The sequence below is a fragment of the Lycium barbarum genome, chromosome 6, assembly GCF_019175385.1.
Source record: "Lycium barbarum isolate Lr01 chromosome 6, ASM1917538v2, whole genome shotgun sequence".
In the NCBI taxonomy this organism is placed as follows: Eukaryota; Viridiplantae; Streptophyta; class Magnoliopsida; order Solanales; family Solanaceae; genus Lycium; species Lycium barbarum.
The window spans coordinates 87,516,627-87,532,396 of record NC_083342.1 but is presented as its reverse complement, the minus strand read 5'-3'; the positions used below and the strand labels follow the sequence as shown (position 1 = coordinate 87,532,396).

Genomic DNA, 15,770 nt, shown 5'->3' with positions numbered 1-15,770 from the left:
TATTTGTTATGTTCACTAAAATAAATATACTTAAAATATTTATATTTTAAAATAAGATAGAATTTAATTACTTCTTTATTTTTATTCTTACTCTAATAAATGTAAAAAAAAATTAATGTCGTAACAAAAAATATATCAAATGGAGATCAAATAATGAATAAAGTAAATTAGTCAAATTACAATTCTAATCGACGTTTTCTTAAAAAACCATGCAAAAGACAACATGACAAGTAAAATGAGCTAAACCGAGAATATTTACCAAAAATTAAAAAATAGTATTTTTTCGTTTAAATAGAAAATCAATTTCTACTTTGTTTCGTCTTAAACATGTAAAATTAATTTAATAATTTGAATTAGAATTATCCAAATCAAAATTTGGTAAAAAAGAAAATAATTTCCTTTTAAACAAGTCTTCTCTTTTAAAAAATATTAATAAATTTGCCGATTTTGTATTCGTAGCAAACATTAATATAATAAAATTTTAAATACGGAGCACAAACTACAATGTTATATTAATCGTGTTTTGAACATCATATATACTATATATATATATATATATATATATATATATATATATATATATGTATAATCACTATTCAAAGACAACTACATACACATAAATACACTATAATCTAAAGTGTTAGACCCGTGAACAGCACGGGCATAGGCCGTCTAGTATATATACATTCGCTTATGCTCAGAACTAGTAGAAGTCGACTAGGGATTAAAGTTGGAAGCAAATTGCTCCAACAAGACAATAAGAAAAGGATAGCAAAACGAAATAAAGAAAGGCAAGCAATTTGCTTCATGTTAATACACAAAAAGAAATGAGAAAAGGGGCCTAGCCGATGTGAACTCTCGTTTTCAGGTTTTTTTTTTTTTTTTGGTACTTGTGACATAGATTATACCAAACTATTGAGTGATTACGGTAAGATCCATTATGCAGGATATGATCCAAATAGTATCGCTTTAAATAGGTTGCAAAATGTACCTGGAACAAAACATGGTTTAGGTTTTCATATCAAGCTCATTTTAGAAGGCTCTGGACTGAAGCATTTAAAACTTTTACAGCCTTCTTTTCGAATTAAAGTGCCTTGTGGACACAATGGCAAAAATTACTCAATCAAAATACAGGTATGTTTAATCAAAATACAGGTATGTTTCCTTCTGTTGTCAATACTTAATCTTCCATAGTATAGAGGAACGTTTATCATCTGTGGCTTGTTGCAATACTGATGTACTTTCTAGCTTACCAAGTGCCTTGAGCTTAGCCTCTAATACATGTAACAACTCCTTATACCTTGATTGTTTTCTCTTCAACACTCGAATATAAGCAGTTAATCCAAGCCATTCGATTTCCCCTTTCTCCACATCAAGAATTGGACGAAAATCTGAACCAGTTTTGAAGGAGAACATCCTCTTCTTGATGAGCCTTTTCATATACCTAGTGGGGAAAAAATGAAGCGAAAACGGAGTGAATATGTGATGCATTCCCCCTTGCCACCAACCCCTTTCATTTAGAGTTGTTCCTGATACTTTCATGTTTAAGAACTTAGACAAACTAGCTGAGCTTAGATTTAAAATAATTGAAGAGGCTCTCTACCAATGTAGGTCCAACACCAGTGTATAAAAAGAACAAACAGCACCAATGAGGATGTACTAGATGTTTCATACCTCAATGATTTTCCCAAAGCATCTGCATAAAATTCGGTGCTGAATCTACACAAGCATGATAAATCAGAGATGTAGCAGTGGAACTTCATGGAACACAGAAGAAAAGCTTGATAAATGTTAAGTCTGACCACAACTGCTGAATTTATGTTAGAATCATAAAATATAGGATGGCACTTCGGTCTCAGATAACCGCACAACTTAGCCTTTAAGTCACGGCCTGGTTTATTTATCCAGCCAACAGTGAGGGCTGAACTTAGCGGGGAATTCAAATACCTGTCAGCAAAGGATCACATCAATAAATATCTACCAATTATCAAATTCCTTTGAGCATTGAGAAAGAAGAGTACAAACATCGTGCAGAGGAAAATATTGCTGTTTTGATAGGTTCGGTTATCAAAAATTGTTTTAATAGGTCAATTGATAGCCAAATACGGTCATAGTTGATGCCAAAATGCTAAAGCAAATGTTGGTTGCAACAAAAACACCATTTCAGTCTACAAGACACTTCCAAGTCAATAATATGAATAAATATAAAAATAAGCTGACGTGAAGATCTGCTACACACCAATTACAACATCTCGAAAGCCAAAAATGACTTCCACAACAACCCAAGGTAATCTTTCCTGTGGAAAATGGACACTCTGAAAATGTACTTGGATCTTTCCCAGATTCAGTTTACAGCAAGGCAGACCTCTACAAAATAAGTGATGCGTCATCAACCAACTATTGAAACTGCAGTTCATGTTAGAAGAGTCATTTTGTTCTGCTATATGCTTAATAGGAAAGTATCATTTTCTTCAGCAAGTGAGTGTTTGATTCCTAGAGTGGCCAACTCCTCTTTATCATAATATAAGCCTTTAAGAAACACTGGAACAAATAAAATAACAGCTCGCATGAAAATTCGCAAGTGATGCCATGTTGCTACTAAGAAGATAGCCGACCTCGTGTAATCTGCCTGAATTTCCAAAGTCGAGCAGTTGATAAATAGTCCACTCCATCGAAGAAATGAGGTTCCATCTTCAACCACATATAATCTATCTGATCCCAAACCTTGTATAATATTCGTCTGAAAGTTCGTTCCAAATTTTTGTTTATTCATGTTACAGTTGTAGGCACGAAACCCTCTCTGCAACCGGGAGAAGAACTTAGAAGCCTGTTCCTTTGAGGTTGAGATGAAAAGCAAGTCATCGATAAACCTAAGCGACAGATAGTTAGGTTTACACGTTACGAGGTGATTATATCTTGCAGCTGTATCATCAACGGGACATTCCTCTGAAGGAAATTCAGGGTCAGGTTTACAAGCTTTCTCAAGAAATGGAAATATTACTGAATTCTCAAGATGCCCATAATACAAGGAGCAGACCAGAGAGGACAAAACACTTCCTTGAGGTATACCAACAGATTGCAAGAAAAACTTGACACCTAGCTGCAGCACATTGCGCTTTATGTGCTCCTTCAAATCATTTTGAAGCTGTTCTTTTCTTACTTTTCTGCCTTGCACCTGGAACATTCAGTAATTTAGATTTTGTTATACCCACTTTTTGGAAGTAAGGTTCTTAAAGCATATCAATGTCAGGTAATGTTTTAACTGAAAGATATAACTGTTCATTAAATTATTATTTTCTAATTTGTTCTTTGGTTGATGGAGCCTTAATACAAAATGACAAATCAGAAAAATGATTCGTTCCTCTTTCTAGGAGTAGGATCTTTGGTTGATATGCCCTTCCCACCCCACACCTCATTCCTCATAGATCATTATAACCTTGGGATACCTACCTAGAGCTCAATGTGCAATTTCTTTTTGAACTGCAAACATCCACGTCAATTCACTGCCTTAAGTTAGTTGGTTGTTCATCCAATCTCATGTATTTCTTCTTTTTCGGAACAGTATTCTCTATATGCACATTGTACCATGCCTTCAAAAAAATGCAATTAGTACCAAAGAATTATGAAACAAATTCACACAGAAGTGAAAGAAGCCAAGAGAAGACCATGAAATGTACATGTGGATGTGTTTACCGTAAGGCAGTTCAAATAATGGTAATGTGTATGTGTGCTTTCAAACAAACACAATAAGGCAAAGAAATTATGAAACAAATTCGCATAGAAGGGAGAGAAGCCAAGAGAAGACCATGAAATGTAAATGTAGATGTGTTTGCCACAAGACAGTTCCATATAATGGTAATAAGTATGTGCTCTCTCAAACAAACACAATCAGGGCCAAGAAATTATGAAACAAAAGAAGCCAAAAGACGACCATGAAATTTGCATGTAGATGTGTTTACTCTAAAGCAGTTCAGAATATCCTACCTGTTTCTTTACAAGAATGCCACGCAACGAGTGATTGGGAAGACAAGACCTGACGTTGGCAAGATCAGGGACATCCTCTTTACTTCCTAATGTCCAGTTTGGTGGTATCTGCAGTGATTTCTTGGTGCACACAACTTGAACAACTTTGTTAAAAAAATATTCATCCTCCAAATTGAGATCATCCAGCACACTTAGTAGCTTATCTTGGTCTACAGAATCAAAAGCTCTTTCGACATCTGATACAATGATGAATAGTCCAGGTTTGACAGAAAAAACACTCTTCAGATTTGATAAGAAAGGGACAAGCCTTTTATACACATCGTTATAGTCAAATACAGATGAACCCAACCTCTCTGGTTCTTTTGCTACTATACATTTGAGCACTAAATGCAAATCTTTGAGGATTTCATTAACAGACTTGTAATTGTGATACTTGACATTTCTACCAGCGCCTACTTTTCTGTGACCTCTGGGTTGCAGAGGATGATTCACAGGCAACTTTAGTGATGCTTTAAGATTTGCCAGCATTCTTACTCCCCTTTTTTTTGGAAGTAGACGTACTTTTGAGAAGCCAAATGACCTAGTCCTTATTATTTTCCTGACAGATGCAGCAGTTAATTCTTCATAACCTTGATCTCTTAAGCAGGTCACAGCTTTGGAAATAATATTCTCCCAAGTAGGCTTGCGATAGTAAAATATATCTTGTTTCTCATGCTCAGCTTCAGTTACGTAAAAGTTGGCTTGAACCAGAGGCAAAACAAAAGAAGAAAATAACCAAAATATCCAGCGTTCTAGTAGTTCATGTTTCAATAAAAAGGAGTATTCATCTGATAGTAGAGGATAACTAGATAGTTTAACTTTCCTCATGCACTGCTTGGACGTGAATTTCTCAAACCTTCGTAGCTTAACAAACTTGTATATATTATTCGTTAGAACTCTCCAATTAGAAGTAGTCCCCAGCAAATCTATGGGCACTATACTTCGACAAACAGCCCAAGCAAATGATACAACTTGCTCCTTCATACAATAATAATTGGTTGGCTGCAACAGAGATTCCGGACTATCATTTGCAAGTAAACTTGCTTCAGATTTGTTTCCCTGATTCCAAACAGTTCAGAACATCACACATTCAATAATCATATATCTGGAAATGCTAGTTATGGAGAACTGAGTTGGACCATTCATTGACTTTTCAGTTTTGACTAAGTGCACCTAGTTATGTCAGATAAAAAGTGGCATCGAAGAAAAGGTCATAGGACCAGATTTCTTCTATTGGATAACAATAAGAGATTGCAGTAGGCAACAGCCTGGCCCACAAATTGAAGTAATACCCAAAATCTCAAAAATATATGTGGCTCGGTTGATAAGTCTTTGGGAGTCAAATGGTAGAGAGTACCGGTGAATAAAGACTATTTTTCTTTCTTTTCATATAACTTTTAAACCTCAAAGGGACCGGAAACAAGAAGGGATAAACTAAAATTTAAGAAGTTCAACAAAGACTAACCTCCAAGATAGTTGCAGCAATGCTTTTGGTACCTTGATCCAATGATGGAGTAGAACAGTGTTTTTTCAACAGCCTTAAGTGTTGGCACTGGTGAGCTTTGCGGATGAGAGATTTCAGCAACTTAATAATTGAATGGTATCTAGGCAAAACAACAAGTGTTAGAAAAAAGACCAAGTAATACAGGTAAAGAAGTTCACTCCTGTCCCAAAAACAGAACTAAAGGACAATGTCAAATGAACAAAATAACTTGTGCTGAGACATGTAACATGTTCAGGTATTTTAGGATAAACAACATAGTGGTCCACACTTTCACTGATAAAAGAAAGTGAAGATAATAGTGCAGAGCACGGAACAGAATGAAAGAGAGTTGGCCCAAAAAAACCCATTCAAGAGTTGGCCCAAAAAAACCCATTCAACCTTCTCTGGTTACTTCAGTTAAACTCCATTAGCAAATTGAAATTAACTATAACGTAGTAGTTAAATAGAATTAGAATTATAAAGCTTCACGATGATAGCTGCAGGCAGCTCTCGAATAATCAATTCAAACGTAAACTAACAATTGACTACGTATTAAGAATACAAAAATATTGACGAAAGACTTTTCTGATAAACTAGCCCCAGCAGCCCCCAACAGATATTGAATTCACTTAAGCTCCTACAGCATTGCCATCTACTAGAGCACAAATTAAACAGCATTGTTATGATGATCCGGCTCCCTCTATCAGGTCACACCATATTTCTTTTTGGCCTTTCTCTTACCAAGAAGCAAAAACCAGCTTCTAAAACTTGACTCTTAGCATTTTCTCGACAAACAACCCAATGCTTGACTATTGCATAAAGCTTCAGCACAGTCTATAAGCTTTGTCATGTATGTTGGTCATCCATAATCATTCCATATTCACTAGCCCCTAACTGCAGACACTTTAAGCTTGAGCAGACAAAAAGAAACTGAAAACATGATAAGAAGAGCACCATATCTTTTCAGAAGGGGTAAAATCTCAAAATCTTTGGATGTTAGTAAGAAAGATAAAAGTACAGTGCTAAATCATTACATTTTAGAGTATTCTTGACAAAGATTATCTGCATATTCATCTGAGAGGTATGCCTTCAGTACATGAAGAACGACCAAAGAGACTACATGAGATAAAAATCCTTGAAGGAAAAGACAACTTAAAAGAGAAGCAATGAACATAGATTATGATCAATAAAAGAACAAGGGAAAGCTGTTGCTCACAGACAAGAGGATGTGATGAGATTACAGTTGCTGCTGTGCACGCAAGGAGCTTCCTGAGTAGTGACATAAACGCCAAGAGATCCAAAAATTTCCTTGAAGAGTCTAGTTGCTCCAGAAGAGTTTGGCTTCAAATAATTCAGGATGTCTGAGTATTCTTGAGTTTGTCAACAAAGTTTCCCTTAAGGTGGTGCAGAGGCCAACAACAATCAGTTTCAATTTTAGTTTTTTTATTTTCTGGAGTGACTTGGTAATAAAGGCAAAACTCCTCACTAAATTAAAAGGGAGTGAAATCATTTAACTCTTTATAAGCAGAAAATTTCAGAACAAATATGAATAGAAGTGAAACTCCAGTCCTTTCTTAATTTTGACTAGTAGCAATGAAAGTGAACCATAATCTCAAGCCAGATTAGCATGGGGACAAAGTAAAAGGATACGCTTGGGTGGGAATACTGACGAACAACTTTCCAACTTGTAGAACATGGTTTGCCTGTTGATTTGAGTTTCCTTTTTGACCTCTGGAAGGATTTGAAAGACCAAACAACAAGAGCAACACACATTTGTCTGTTGATAAGAAAAAGGGCAAACTTTTTATTAAAGCAAAAAAATTGAGGGTGAAGGTCTAAATACATGCTGAAATATTTATAGCTGAATTACTTGTGAACAACATGCAGAACTTCCTGAGTTCTGATTGTTAAAACTTTTACCTTTTTCATCAAAAAGAAAACTTTCTGAGCCTCTTCATAGAGGAATTTAAGTACTCTAAATCTACTGATAAGGAAAGGCTCAACCCTGATAGAAATGACTTCCGCAAGGAAAACATTCTTCTCTTATCAGAACTAGTTTGGATAGTTACACTTTTGAGTGACTTATTGTTTTTCTTTCTAAAAAAATTCTTCTTCTTTCTTCTGTTAAATCGATAAAATTATTTCTTTTTTGTGCTTCTTCAGTTTTCATCTTGGTATTCTTTTCCACGTTCTCCCACTTTAGATCTCTGGCAAAAGAGTAGTGTTTATTTTCCTGAATGCGACATGTGTGATAAAGACTGACAGGAAATATCACTGCTAGGGTTCCTAGGCAGACTTTCTATTATCCTATATGTGCATGTTCATACTCATATTGCATAAAGGAAGATAAGCCATCCACAACAGAACAATCCTAGATAAAGCATTCTCAAATAATGCCCATGCTGTGTTACATTCCCCTGGTCCTATTAATAATCCTGTCATATTTTTGGTTAGTTCTGGATAAATATTCAGATAAGACAGCGAGACACAACTATAATGCTCATGTGTGTGTAATAGAGATGAAATTAAACTAATTCTCCACTGATGATTTTGAGAAATCTACAAAGTAATAGAAACTGTACAAGACTATGAAGGTTAGCCAAACTAATTAAATGATAATAACTTATATAACTTTAATAATCACATTTTTTCTAAGCTTAAAATTTACAATTAAAAAACACATAAAATTACTTTTTTTTAACATGATCATTGAAAATCTTATATCTGTACAGCATTAGCAATTTGTATAAAGAGAAAATGTTCAGGTAAAGGCAAATCCAATCTACTCGAAAATCCCACCTATCTATCAGTGTTGAATAATCCCTTTGACTGTTGCTAAAAGGCAAAAGGCTTCGAAAAGTGCCAAAGTCTGCTGAGGTTTCATTGGTTAAGTGCAAAGCTCAACTGAGGCATGGGTTATAGTGAAAATAAAGGTGCGAAGGAAAATAACATATGTGTGCATGCATGTTTATCGTAGAAAAAGGTAATTACAAACACAATAGCAACTATATGAATAAATAAATTGAAACAAAATACAACTAGTGAAATATATGAAGTAAAAATCATGTACATCAAATTCAAAGACCATCTAGAAATTTTGATTCAGATTCAAAATGGAGTATCAAGTTTTTGATTCAGGCTTGATGACCAGTATCCTATACTAAATTGCTACTTTCCTATTCCTAATCGTATCAAATTCATTCAAGAAATAACAATAGATATGCAAGCAATAGCAATTGTTCAGTCGCCCTCATCAAGATTGAGAATGATGGCGAAACAGCACATGCTTATTGCCTTGGTACCAACACTGAAATGCTGCCTAAGCAAAGCGAAGCACCTATCCTACAATGCACCTAGCTTCTTCAGCGCACCTCAACCGAAGCTTTGACAACATTCACCCCTTAGATAAATTGGGGTTAAGAATGACTCATCTCAATACACACCCTTGAGCATCCCGAGAAGAGATAAGTAGGATTCGATCATTCCAATTCCTCCTCATTTTGAGTTATCCCTATGAAACATGCACTATAATCATAAAAGTGCATCATTTCACAAGAATAAAATGCAAATGCAATGATTTTATAAGATTGGAAACCTTCAACTGCAATATTCTGAAACATCTTACAAGTCAGTGATTTCTTTATCAGCATATGCATCAGGGGAATTGGACCATATTATAGGCATAAAATACCACAAGCTAGACTATAAGATCAAAGTTGATAACGGCAGTATAAGTTTCATAAATCACCTTTTCAAGAGGAGATCTTGAATTTGAGCTTACATCACACTTCAGGTCTCCCGACCAGTTGACCTTAGTGTTGAAACTCATACACGAGATTAAGGAATGTGTTCCTTGAGCCTTCAACTGCCTAAGCTTCCTTTGACGCTGCCATTTATACTGTCTTTTACGCTTCCCATACGATGGAGTCGGTGTATTTGAGTAACATTGTCCTTTCCTAGATGGAAGCACTTCACAACAAGTGGAATTAGCTTCAGCAGATACTGTAGTTTCTGTAGATAACTTCTCCATCATACATTTTTTCCTGCAGCACCAGGGAATGGAAACTATAATCCTACAATGACAGCAAAGCCAGCTAGTACAATTTACTGTAACACCATCAGGACACAAACCTAATGCACGTCTTTTTCCTCGTTGATGAGTAAACTTCGTCTACCCTCCTCTTTTTCCTAGATTCTGGGATTAGCAATGGTTAAAAGTTTTTCAACAATTCAAACAATGTGGAATTCAGATCTGCTTATGTTGAGCAGAAATCTACGACTTCAAAGTATATTTAGAAGCCACATGAGGAAAGAAATGAAATATGAGCACCCCGTGAAGCATATAGACTTGTGGTACTAATATCTGAGAGAACATTTTGCATACCTAACATGACAAGGCCAACCTTTAAACACCCAAGGGTGTGGCCTAGTGGTCAATGAAAGTGGGTTGAGAACCATGAGGTTTCAGGTTCAAATCACAACACAGACAAAAAACACTAGATAATTTCTTCTCATCTGTTCTAGCCTTGGTGGACAAAGTACATGGTACCTATTGCTGGTTAGGAGGTGGCAGGTATCCCATGGAATTAGTCGAGGTGCGCACAAGCTGCCTGGACACCACGGTTATCACAAAAAAAAAAAAAAAAAAAAACCATCAAGTATTCGAAGTTCACTGGCCCGACTAATCTGAATTACCGGTAGGCCCACTAAGGGGGTAAAGTGACTCCCTACTGAGATTGGAGATGTTCTTCATTCATATGGCTCAAACTTGAGATCTCTAGTTAAGGGTGGAGGTAACCCAACCATTTCATCACACGCTTGGTGACGACAAGGCTAGATAACAGAAGATATAATACACAAGATATCCTTTGACTGTGTAAATTAGGTTCACCAACTATACCTACTTATGCATTGTTCAGTTATCTACAACTTATCTCAATATTCCAATGGCTTTTAACCATGAAATAATAAAACTGTCGTCGAAAGTCAGGAACCTACTGTACTCTTCTGTCAGGAAAGTCGACTGACTGTTCAGTAGTTATTGCTGGAAATCCACTGTTCCTTTTACCAGGGAAATTGGCATACTTTAGTCAAAGAAACTGATGTACTTGCTCTCCCCGTATGAGATAAAGACAATAATAGAAGTTTAAATGAACAGGAAAATCCGCTATTGAGTAATGAAGACTATCAACCTAAGTTACACGGACTCGGCTGCAGGTATCCGATACGGATACGGATTCGAGCGTCGGATTCGGCAAAATCTAAATTTAAGATTCGGGGGTGCGTATCCAGTTATGGATACAGGTGTGGGGATTCGGCTAAGAAAATTCAAAATTATATAAAAAATAGAGCTATAAAGATATTACAAATTTTGAGAGATATTCTTATGAACTTACATGTATATGAAATAAAAGTACATGTATATGAAATAAAAGTACTTCTTGGTTTATCTGAAACATGAAGCAACATATATGAAATAAAAGTACTATAATATTGAAGGTATGTCATTTTCCTTATCTTAAATCTGTTTTATTTTTAATTTTGAGAAATCAAAATCTCAAATTTTTCCCCCAAATTAGTCGACGGACTCCGGTCAAAGTAACCGTATGTGATTGACCATATCCGGAACGTTTGCCGTTCCGGCACCCGCACCCCTCCGTATCCGGGACGGGGACGGCACCCAAAATGGCGAATCCGTGTAACTTAGCTATCAACTACTAACTTTTTATCATTTTGAAACAGGAGAAATGTCATATGAGTAAATCTGCATCCAAATCTACCGACTAGTGAGTTCAGAAGCTACTCCACCATATGACAACTTAAAATTCAGATTGATCAGTACAGGACGTGATGCTTTTGAGGGGTATAATGACAAGGATGATTAGAACTTGATTGAAATCTCTTCCCGTTAAAAGTTTGAGATATGGCACAATAGTGCTAAGCTTCACAATAAGCAGCATTCGGGCAAAAAAAGAGAAATCAAGAAGACAATTCATTAGCCTACTCATATGAAATTTAATTATGCTGCAACAGTAGATCAAGAATCTTTTTAACCACGAAGAGAGAATTCAAAGCCTCTCAAAAGAAGACGTCTTTAAACTGGTAGTTACCAGGATGAAGTAATGAAGGCTTATAGGTAGTGGCAGATATGTGCAGGTGAGATTTTAGGCACAAGTCACTGATGGGAACTCCTGCCACCTGATGGTGTTTGTTTCGAGGAAGCCGCAAAAATATTGAGGTGTTCTTTAGTAAATAAACCATGAGAACATCCCCAATCTGCAGGTTGACAAAGTACACTTTAATAAAGTTTACTTGCTTACTACCACATAAGAAAACAAAATAGTACACCAGAAAAGCTACTATCTCACACCCTTTTAAGGAGAAGGCTCCATGATGGTGATGTCAGAAGCTTTACAGTGTCACTAAAGCGGCTCATCTATACAACAACAAGAAGAAAATTAAAAGATAGGAAACATAGAACAGTTGTAATCAAAAGAATTGCCACCTTGAAGGGAAAAAAATGCAGAAATAAAAATGCAAACAAAGGAAATCAGCTTGACAAAGGCGTTGCTGTTACCTTATCATAACCAAAACTTATAATGTTAGAACTGCTGCATTGCTCACTTATTGTCATTTCAATTGTCCTTTTAACAAGCTGAAATGGCAGGGTGTAAAAGATTTTCAGTCTGAGTTCAAACAAAAGATTGACATCTTTATCAAAATTCAAGTTAAATTTAGTGTGCTATAGAGTTGCATATATTGCAGTAACAGTTATCAAGAATTTCTACCAGAGCAGCAGTATTGAAATGTAACAAGGTTGAGAAAATCTTAAATCCAAGGATATTACAATCATATTAATATGTTAAGCATCATATAATTAGAGAGTTGTCATCAATGTTATTTATGAAATACCTAATCATCTTCAAATGAATGTCATATTGGATGAATTGTTCCTAGCCCTTACTTTGAGATGAGCTAATCCAAGCATTAATCAAACTGATAGCACATATATCAAACAGATAGCACGTTCAATCAAAACACAATACGAATTCCCAACAAAGCATATTCCGCACCCTTGCACCATCATACTCATTCCCACATTAATTCCTGCATATATAGGAACCATATTTGAAGATATATAAATCTAGAAATTAAGAAATTTTATAGTGCTTTTCATTTTAGAGTAACTTTAAGGCTGTATATACACATTATGACATAATGTTGCCTACATACTGAACGAGTATAGCCCCAGGCATGTACTGATTATAAGTCAAATGCAAGAACTTTTTAAAAGAAATAGAAACAAGTTTACCCATTATGAAACAAATGTATACAAACACGGAAAATTTTAATTACTCCAGTGACTACTGTTTTACATCCATATAGCTTGTTCTTCTAGACAAGCAGCACATTTCAGGGTTTGAAGCCTTATATTGAATCCATCTCTTAGGATGTGAACACATACAAACTTGTTATGAAAACCTAGCCACTTAAAATAATTAATCACTGTTAGTTGTGTTTCATGAATTTGGACAATTAGTACAACATTTGAAATGTCTCTAGAGCTTCCCTCCTTAGATACCTTCTCATTTAGCAAACCAGGAGCATCGAAACTTGTCATGGTCGAAAAATTGCTGCTTAATTCAACATTCAAAGCCTTTCCTGGACCTATTCTAGGCAGTGCTTTGCAAGTTTATGTAGTTATCTAGTCCTGAGACTACAATCAACAAAGATAACATTTCAGCCACCATTCTGCTAAACTAAAAGGATATCCTAGTTATCCTTTTAAGTCATGACTATATTTTGTAACTTGTGTGGGGCTTACTTGAAGGAGTTAATAATCGCACTCTGGAGGCACAACATCTTCAGCAACCTCATCCCCATTCTAGGCAGCACAGAGTACATCCAATGTAGAGCCATGCTCACACTAACACCTACTGTAAGGTGTATTTTGATGTTGTCCCCAGAGCCAAATGGATCAATAGGCTCTCAAACTTATAATTATGGGTAACATATATTCATCAGGTGAATGACCAATACATCAGGCTGTCAGATGAATTCTAATAGGTACAGGCCAAGTGTATGATGGTACTTATCAAAAAGAAAACCCCAAGAAACATGAAAGTTCTCTATTTACAGAATGTATTTACATAAAGAAGAAGAAAAAAGAGGACTAGTGAATGAATGAAAAACCAAAAAAAAGGGAAAAGAACTAACAATCAAATACTCATAAACCCATTTCAAAAAAGAAATACATCCAAAAACATCACGATCACCCCCAAATTTCAGCATTAAACTATTTGAAACTGCTCCAAAGTACATTGATATTTAGCCTTTCAAACTGGCTCTTTTTCCTAGGGCTGTCATTCTACGGTCCATGTTCTTCCCTTTGCCAAGCTAAACTTAACAAATTGTGTACCATCAAACATTTGAACCAGTTACACTTCCAGAATCCATTTCACACGGTAATCAGAGAAAAGATTTGTCTTCGATGTACCAAACGATTATGATAGTAGTAATAATCTGACACGAGGCTTCTTGGGCTGTTAAATACAGGAACACCTTTTTTCCGTGATATACAGGAAAAAACATGAGTATAGTTAGCCCAGGCAACAAGGATGAAATGATAGGAATAAGTTGATCTTAAGGCATGAAACGGAATACACATGAATCTTCTCTCGTAAAACTGTTGCTTCTATTGGATTATTGTCACTATAGAGGGTAAAAAATTGAACTACTTCAGCTATTTCCTAGACCAAACACATGAAATACCCTTTTATACTCTCAGGTTTCTGCCAAGTTTGTCAATTCTAAATGTTATTAACAAAAAAACTATTGAGATCGATTGACAGCCTAATTCAATCAGCTAAATAACCAGCAGATTTTAGATTAAATCCGCATTTCAGCCAAAAAAAAAGACCATATTTTGCTATTCAAGTGTCAACTGTATCGCTCTTCAATTAATTTCTGAAAGAATTTTGCTGAAATATATTCAAATTAAAGACTTTCATCTCATAGTATATTCTAATATGGTTCGTAAAATTCCATTTCGAAACAATTTACAAAATTCATACGCTTAGAGTTTTCTCTCAACTGCAGTAGATTGGCATCAACATTTCAGCACAACAGTCAAAATCAACAAGCAACCTCTCAAAATTATACTCCCTTCATTATCAATTTGTTTGTCTTGCTTTCCATTTCAGTCCGTTTCAAAAAGAATATCTCCTTCCTATTTTGGGCAACTCTTTAATTCCAGCTTTTCACATGACATATTTAAAACCACAAGATTAAACGGCATTTTTATCTGGTACATTCTACATATCTCTAATTTACGAGCACAAGATTCAAGAATATTTTTTTACTTTCTTAAGTCCCCTGTCAAGTCAAAACCAGACAAACAAATAGAAACATAAGGGTATCTTTTTAAAGTCCGACAAAAACAGAAAAGGGCAAAAAAAAAAAAGGTAGACAAGATGAACAGTTTCCCGCCAAAATATTTTTCAAAAAAATTATTTCGAGAAATACTTACTTTTGTTGACATGATCATCGAAATAAAACAGATACCTCAAGGTGGGGCCAGCGGCAATGAGGATCATAGCTGCGAAGAGGAGGCGCGTTATCGGAGACGACAATGAAGCACTGGTTGAGAAGCTTCCGATAATCATCTACATCTTTTTCCCTGATAAGATACGACAACATGGCCTCATTTTCGCCAACGCAACCAAGACATTTGCTACCCTTGCATTTGCAATTAAGTGATGTTTGTGGAGGAATTAGAGATAAGATTGTATCTGCCAGAGTACGTGCACGCTTGTGGAACAACCTCCATAGAACCTCTGGAACTCTCTTTTTCTTCATCACCATCGCCAAACAGGATTCTGAGTGAAAACCGAATAAGCTATAGTGTGACGATTTAAATATTTTAGAAACTACTCCCTCCCTCCATTTTTACTTATTGATTTTTAACTTGTCCAATTTAAAATATTAAGAGATAATTTAGGGTTTAGGGTAGTCTGGTTTGACTTGACACGTTTTCCCATTTTCCAATTCATTTCCCAGTGAGTGAAATGATTTATATTTCTTCATTTTTAATTTGTTTGTTTGATTTTAATTTGAAACGAAATTTAATAAAAAAAAAGAAGATTTTTAAATCTTTTAATCTTAAATTAAAGATGTGTAGAATGTATCAAAATGAAAATTTTAAATTGATGAGTTATCAAAAAAAAAAAGTTAAAGAGACATTCTAAAAGGGTGAATACACAAA

At 35.3% G+C, this 15,770-nt stretch overlaps 1 protein-coding gene across 3 annotated transcripts; it reads right to left on the bottom strand.

Annotated features, from left to right (window-relative positions):
* Positions 1-723: 723 nt before the first annotated feature.
* LOC132644612 (telomerase reverse transcriptase) lies at positions 724-15,555 on the bottom strand. Of its 3 annotated transcripts, none has more exons than XM_060361213.1 (13): positions 15,071-15,553; positions 12,084-12,161; positions 11,877-11,942; positions 11,617-11,782; positions 9,638-9,701; positions 9,255-9,549; positions 7,157-7,283; positions 6,723-6,867; positions 5,489-5,627; positions 3,985-5,082; positions 2,616-3,175; positions 1,675-1,947; positions 724-1,444 (listed from the first exon to the last, which is right to left on the bottom strand). In XM_060361213.1, the coding sequence occupies exons 1-13, from the start codon at positions 15,368-15,370 to the stop codon at positions 1,174-1,176; spliced, it is 3,582 nt and encodes a 1,193-aa protein (XP_060217196.1). In that variant the 5' UTR covers positions 15,371-15,553; the 3' UTR covers positions 724-1,173. The 3 variants fall into 3 exon arrangements, 2 of the variants coding, with proteins under 2 accessions (XP_060217196.1, XP_060217197.1); XM_060361214.1 differs by having other exon boundaries at positions 725-1,444; positions 12,419-15,203; XR_009583875.1 differs by lacking the exon at positions 724-1,444 and having other exon boundaries at positions 1,829-1,947; positions 2,240-3,175; positions 15,071-15,555.
* Positions 15,556-15,770: the final 215 nt, after the last annotated feature.